Raw genomic sequence first — 6,000 nt, 5'->3', positions numbered from 1 at the left:
TGGATTCTGTGTGTAGAGAGCTCTTATCTGTACTTGTGTACATGCTCCAGTCTAGCCAGATTTGTAAAGTAGAACTGGGGTCATGATAGTAGGAGGGGGGAGCACTAAAGAACTAGAGGAATGTTGTATTTCATCAGTGCTATGCTGCACCCTGGCTGACTCGTTCCTTCCTTGTGACCCTTCAGGGAGGGGATGTCCAATGATCTACAGATGGGCTTTGGGTCTCCACTCCAACTCCCATCATTTTCATCAATATAATTGTTTGCTTTGGGTCTTCTGATGCCTGATGCCCGATCCCATCAACACCTCGTGCTCACACAGGCTGGTGTGATTTTTTTCCATGTTGGCTGTGTTGCTTCCATGCTAGATGGCCACTTGTTGAACTTCAAGCCTTGAAAACCCGAGACACTATATCTTTTAATAGCCGGGCACCGTCAGCTTTTTTCATGAAACAGCAATAGATTTTATCAATGCTACTGGACAAACTGAAGCACTCATGCCTGCAGATCAAACACTACAGCTCTCAGTATGGATTACAACTCAATGTAAAGAAAACAAAAGTCTTGAGAAGTGGATGAAAAGACAGCATCACTATAAAGGGAGAAAAGAATGACGTTGTCGAGAATTTAGATTTATTTGGATTCACAATCAACACACCTGAAAACAGCAGTCAATAAATCAAGTGACGTATTTATTGCACTGGGCAAATCGGCTTCAATAAACCTCTTTGTTACTTCAAGGACCCAAGCCATAGTATTTTCAACTTCATCATACATATGTAAAAGCTAGACAATGAATAAGTAAGATCAGAAAAGAATTGATACATTTGGATTATGGTATTGGCAAAAATACTGAATATACTTTAAAGGGCCAGAAATATGAAATGAGCAAATCTGTCTTGTCCGTACAGCTGGGATGCTCCTTAGAAGTGAGAATGGAGAGACTATGTCTCTTGTATTTTGGACATGTTATCAAGAGGGAAAAGTCCCTGGAGCACATTTTAGTAGTTCTGGTTTTGTGCCAGCTTGGCAGGATAAGGATGCTTAGTGGTTTGGCAGGTAAGACCCACCCTGTTTCCCAAAAAATAAGACAGTGTCTTATATTAAGTTTTGCTCCCAAAGAGGTGCTAGGTCTTATTTTCAGGGGAAGCCTTATCTTTCCATGAAGAATACAGTACACATTTATTGTTTATTGTTTCATTGTTTTATTAAAAGAGACCTCACACTTCCTGCCTGCTTCAGCTGCGCTGCAGCCAACAGTGAGCTGCATGGCGGCACCCGCCACTATGGTCCAGAGTTCAGAATTACAGTAGCTTCTGGGGGCCTTATTTTCAGGGAGGTCTTATTTTCAGGGAATGTCTTATATTTCAGTGAGAGGCAAAACTGTAAGTAGGTCTTATTTTCAGGGGATGCCCCCCTCTTCAAACCCTTCCAATAGTTCCTTGTGGCTTAGCAAATTAGATTCAAACTTCTTAGCCCAGTTCAAGACCCTCTACATTCCGAGCCCCACTATCCATATCCCTCACTACTGGCATCCTTATGTCAATGGAAGCCAGATGGTGAAGGCCTTTAGGCCTTGTCTTTTCCAACCATGTCTTGGATTTTGTTCTTCTCCAAATATGGATTGTCCTTTACTCTAACCTTCTTTCTGAATGTTTCTCCCACTGCCCTCCCCAATCCTCAAAAACAGTGATTTCACAAACCCTCTGTGTTTACTTAATCACCTCAATTAAACAGAATGCTTCTTTTGAATGCAAGAGCTTTATTCATCATTGAGTCTAGTATAGTCACACGGAGAAAAAATATTTGCTGAATAACTGAATAGCAATAACAATAATTGCATTTTAAGAAATGTAGGTTCTGAAATTATTAAATTAGAAACAGGGTTGATATTCATCCAGTACTCATAAAATGGGCACATCAGTTGCAAAATATTGAAATACCACTGCCCCCTGCCACCCAAATGCCTCCTCGGTGCTGGCCTGGTCTCTCCTCCCCTGGGAGCACTTGGACTCCAGAATCTCCCAACTAAAGAGTTAACACTGTGCACAGCAAGGTGCATCCAGGACTCAGCTCCAGCCAGGAGGCCAGGGTCCACTGGTATGGGCACCCATTCCAACTGATCAGGACCTGTGCCATTTTCGTTATTAAATATTTTTATAATTAACCCCAGGTTATAAATAAAGTTTAATAATACAGAATGAAATATATGCTTCTCCTCATTGCAAAAGTCCCTAGGTGAATCATCAGATCCAGAGACAGCTAGAAAAGGCAGATGCCATTTGTCTCTAGGTTTAGAACACATCCACTAGGACTGCCTCTTCATGTAGACCAGAAGATAGGCCATTTCTCTCCTAGAAAGAGGAAGAGATAGCCATCAGCCTTAGCAGACGTGAAGCATTTCTAGCCAAATGCCGCGCCGATCCCTGGTAGCACCAGCATCAGCAACTTCTAGGTTGCTGTGTCAAGTCTTCACACCTCCATCATTTGAGAGAGGACTCTGAGAAAAGGATCCTTGCATTTCTGTGAGTTTCCATCTAAACTAGGGAGGGCCAATGTATGGGTCCATGTGGCCTGCCACCTGTTTTTGTCAATGAAACCTTATCAGAACACAGCCAGGCACTTTATTTGACATATTATCTACGGGTTCTCTTAGGCTACAGGGACAGTAGTTACAAGAAAACCTAAAGGAGACACAAATGTCAGCTCTTGTTATCTGGAGTCTGGAGTTCAAAACCACGGCTCACACTGGGTGTCATTTGTACACTCAAAGTATTGGTCTGCAATCGTCGTTTTTGAAAATGAAGAAACATTCCTTACACACATTTTTTAGCTTTCGGCCCTGATCAAAATCATGGAGGAAAAACTAACAACCAGGAAATGACAAAACCTGAGTCTCTAAGAGAGATGCTTGAAAGAAACCGAAGAGAAAGGATATGTGGAATGTTAGAAAAGGATTTCATATAAAACGTAATTCGTTATTCTGAAAATTATCAGGCCTCTTTTGCAACTGAAAATCAGCTTGAATATTCCTTTTGGGATACAATCACCTCTGTCCCAAAATTTCAACAGAAAATTAGAAAAAGTCCTCTTTGCTTTAACTTCATCTAGGTTTTTCTCTCTAAGCACCCCTCTGTTGTTGTTGTGGTTAGCTGCCGTCACGTGGCCACTGATTTGGGACAGTTATAGGTACAACGGGATGCCCTGCACTGTCTCCTTGGGGACTTGTGGCTTGGTCTGCTGTGATCATGGCTAAGTATCACATGTAGATGGTCATGCTTCCTAGTCTGTTTTTGCAAGAAGTTCCCTGAAACCTCTTCAACATCGTAGCAACACACACACTTTCACTGATAGCTGGTGACTGGTGGCAGCTCCTGAGTGCATTAACTGGGAAACAAACCCAGGTCTCCGCCCAGGAAGGTGGAAACCCTACCACTGAACCACCATTGTCCACTTCCCCTCTGTAGTTACGGTGTTTTTTTTTAATGCAATAAGTACTTAATAAATGTAACCAAAAGGTTGGTAGTTTGAAACCAACAACTGCTCCAAGGGAGAAAAATGAAGCTTTCTATTCCTGTAAAGATTTGCAGTTCCAGAAACTCTCAGGGGCAGTTCTACACTAAGGTGACCAGACGCCCCGCTTTTGGCGGGACAGTCCTGATTTTTAACAATTTTTCCCGTGTCCCGCGGCATTTTTAAAAAGTACCAATTTTTGGAAAGAATGCACGACAAGCTAGGGTATGCGGTTTTGGGCTGCCATGTGGCTATTTCGCCAGGATATGAGTTTTATCAATGGTGCCCTGCTTTACCAATATTAAAATCTGGTCACCTAATTCTACAGTGTCGTATAGAGTCCCTCTGAGCCATCCTAACTGAGTGACAGTGAGTGAGAGATGGAAGCCACTGTAGGACCAGGCAAAACCAAAACCAAACTCACTGCCATCGAGTCAGTGCTGACCAGGTGACCGCCTGTGGGTTTCTGAGACTGTAACTGTGTACGGGAGTAGAAAGCAAGTCTTTCTCCCATGGACCTGCTGGTGGTTTCAAATTGCTGACCATACGGATAGCAGCTCAATAAGTAACCACTGCACTACCGGGGCTCCTGTACCGGGCAAGGGGGATAGAAAAACAAAGCACAATCTGATCCTTGCCCCCTCCAAAAGTAGCTTTGGTTAAAAGTGCTCATCTGCTAACCGAAAGGTCACCAGTTCAAACCCATCAGCCACGCTAAAGGGAAAAGGTGTGACTGTCTGCTTCGGTAAAGATGACCCTTGAAACCCCTGTATGACAGTTCGACTCTGCCCTACAGTCTTTACTCATCAGAACCATGGTTTGGTGTAGCCGTCCCAGAGCTCATGGTCTCAAGTTAAAGAAAGTTTGGTAAGCAAGTAATTATAATACAATGGGATCCTTGTTGGAAAAGGAGGTATGCTCAAAATGCAGTGAATCCAGAACACACACACACACACCCCAACCACCACCAAAAAAATTCCTACAAATCTAACGCTGCCTGGGCAGGTTGCTGAAAGCTTTGCAGAGTAAGGAAAAGCCAAGAGCAGAGGCGTATTGAAGCATGAGTAGGAGTTTGACTAGATGCAAATCATGCCAGGAACTGTACGCGCAAAGTCAAAGAAGGGTGGTGGAGGATGTGCTACTTGGGGAGTCTAAACTGTTCAAAAAGGGACGGATGTTGAAAGATGAAGCTGAAGTTAGTCACTGGAGAGTCATCAGCAGGTAAGTGATAACTGGACCCATGAGAGTGTCAACGATCTTGAGCAGCCCCAAGTTCAGCAGATTGCTGCCACCCAGACACTCCTCTTACCAGCGGTAGTGATGATCCCCATAGGTACACTGGATGTCCTCCCAGGTCACCTGAAAGGACATAAGCAGATGAAGTCCAGTAGCCAGCCAACCATTTGCCTCTCGCTCTTCCAGACAAACGCACCCTCTCACTCACTGCCTTCGAGCTGACTCCAACTCAGAGTGGCCCTATAGGCCAGGGTAGAACTGCCCCTGTGAGTTTCCAAGATTGCAACTCTTTAGAGAGTAGAAAGCTCCATTTCTCTACCAGAGTGGCTGGTGGCTTTGAACTGCTGACCTTGCAGTTAGCAGTCCAATGCATGACCACTACACTACCAGGGCTCCTAAACTCAAACTAGGAACTCCCAAAGCCCTGAAACATGTAATGATAAAATGCCACGTATATGAAGTTCTTTTATTACTCTTGCTTCGCTGTTTAAACTTGGTTAGGTCTGGTCTACAGCTCGAACTTCCATACTACTAGCTCTTCTTGCTTTCAGAAGTTTCCCATAGAGCATGAAGGGCACTGAGCCTACAACACCAAAAACCTAAACCCAGAGGTAAGCGGGCTCTGATACCACTGGGTACCAAAGGGCAGACTTCCAAGTAGATAAAGGCTGTAAACCCACCATAGGACCCACGCTCATAGAACAAGATCACATTGTGTCTTTACATCAAGAACCCATGCAGTCCTGAGCTCAGAATGTATTAAACCATAAACCAGTGGTCAGCAGTCAACTCTGACCTCTGGGTGATCACACCTCGGAGTGGACTCCAACCTCCATATTTTGAGTTAGCAGCTGGGCACATTAACCACCCAAGGACTCTGTGTTAGTTAAGGTTTATTGTGCCAACCTGGCTGATGAACACATGTGGGATTAATTGAAAGGCAGAGAGATAAATGGCTCGGCGAGCCTCGTCTGTGTTGTTTCTTGTTCTCCGATGGTCAGACCAGCATGCGGCTGCCTTACCTAATTCTCTGCCTCAGCTGACAAGGCTCACTTCCTGAGAGACATCCCCGAGGAGAAGCCACATGGACCTACCCTGATGCAGCCCTGGGTGCTGGAGAAGCCACACAGAGACCCCCTGCCAGCACTGAGATGCTTACACGCTCACTGATTCAGCTTTCCTCCTGCAGTCGGCGTCATTGTGTGTGTTTTGTGAGTTTGAGGAGGACTTTGTAGATTGGTATCAGACATAT

At 44.5% G+C, this 6,000-nt stretch overlaps 1 protein-coding gene across 1 annotated transcript in view; it reads right to left on the bottom strand.

The window, feature by feature from the left end:
• Positions 1-1,744: 1,744 nt before the first annotated feature.
• The window catches only part of USP18 (ubiquitin specific peptidase 18), a 31,631-nt gene continuing 27,375 nt past the window's right edge, over positions 1,745-6,000 (bottom strand). Inside the window, exons 10-11 of the mRNA XM_004710462.2 lie at positions 4,822-4,871; positions 1,745-2,353 (exon numbers count right to left, since the gene is read on the bottom strand). Coding sequence (XP_004710519.1) covers positions 2,308-2,353; positions 4,822-4,871 — 96 coding nt within the window. The 3' untranslated portion in view covers positions 1,745-2,307. The remainder of the gene's footprint in view (positions 2,354-4,821; positions 4,872-6,000) is intronic.

The sequence above is a fragment of the Echinops telfairi genome, unplaced genomic scaffold (assembly GCF_000313985.2).
Source record: "Echinops telfairi isolate 266 unplaced genomic scaffold, ASM31398v2 ScPeMD7_6273;HRSCAF=7185, whole genome shotgun sequence".
Lineage (NCBI taxonomy): Eukaryota > Metazoa > Chordata > Mammalia > Afrosoricida > Tenrecidae > Echinops > Echinops telfairi.
Note: the sequence above shows the minus strand (reverse complement) of the source record. Positions and strands in the feature narration are given on the sequence as shown.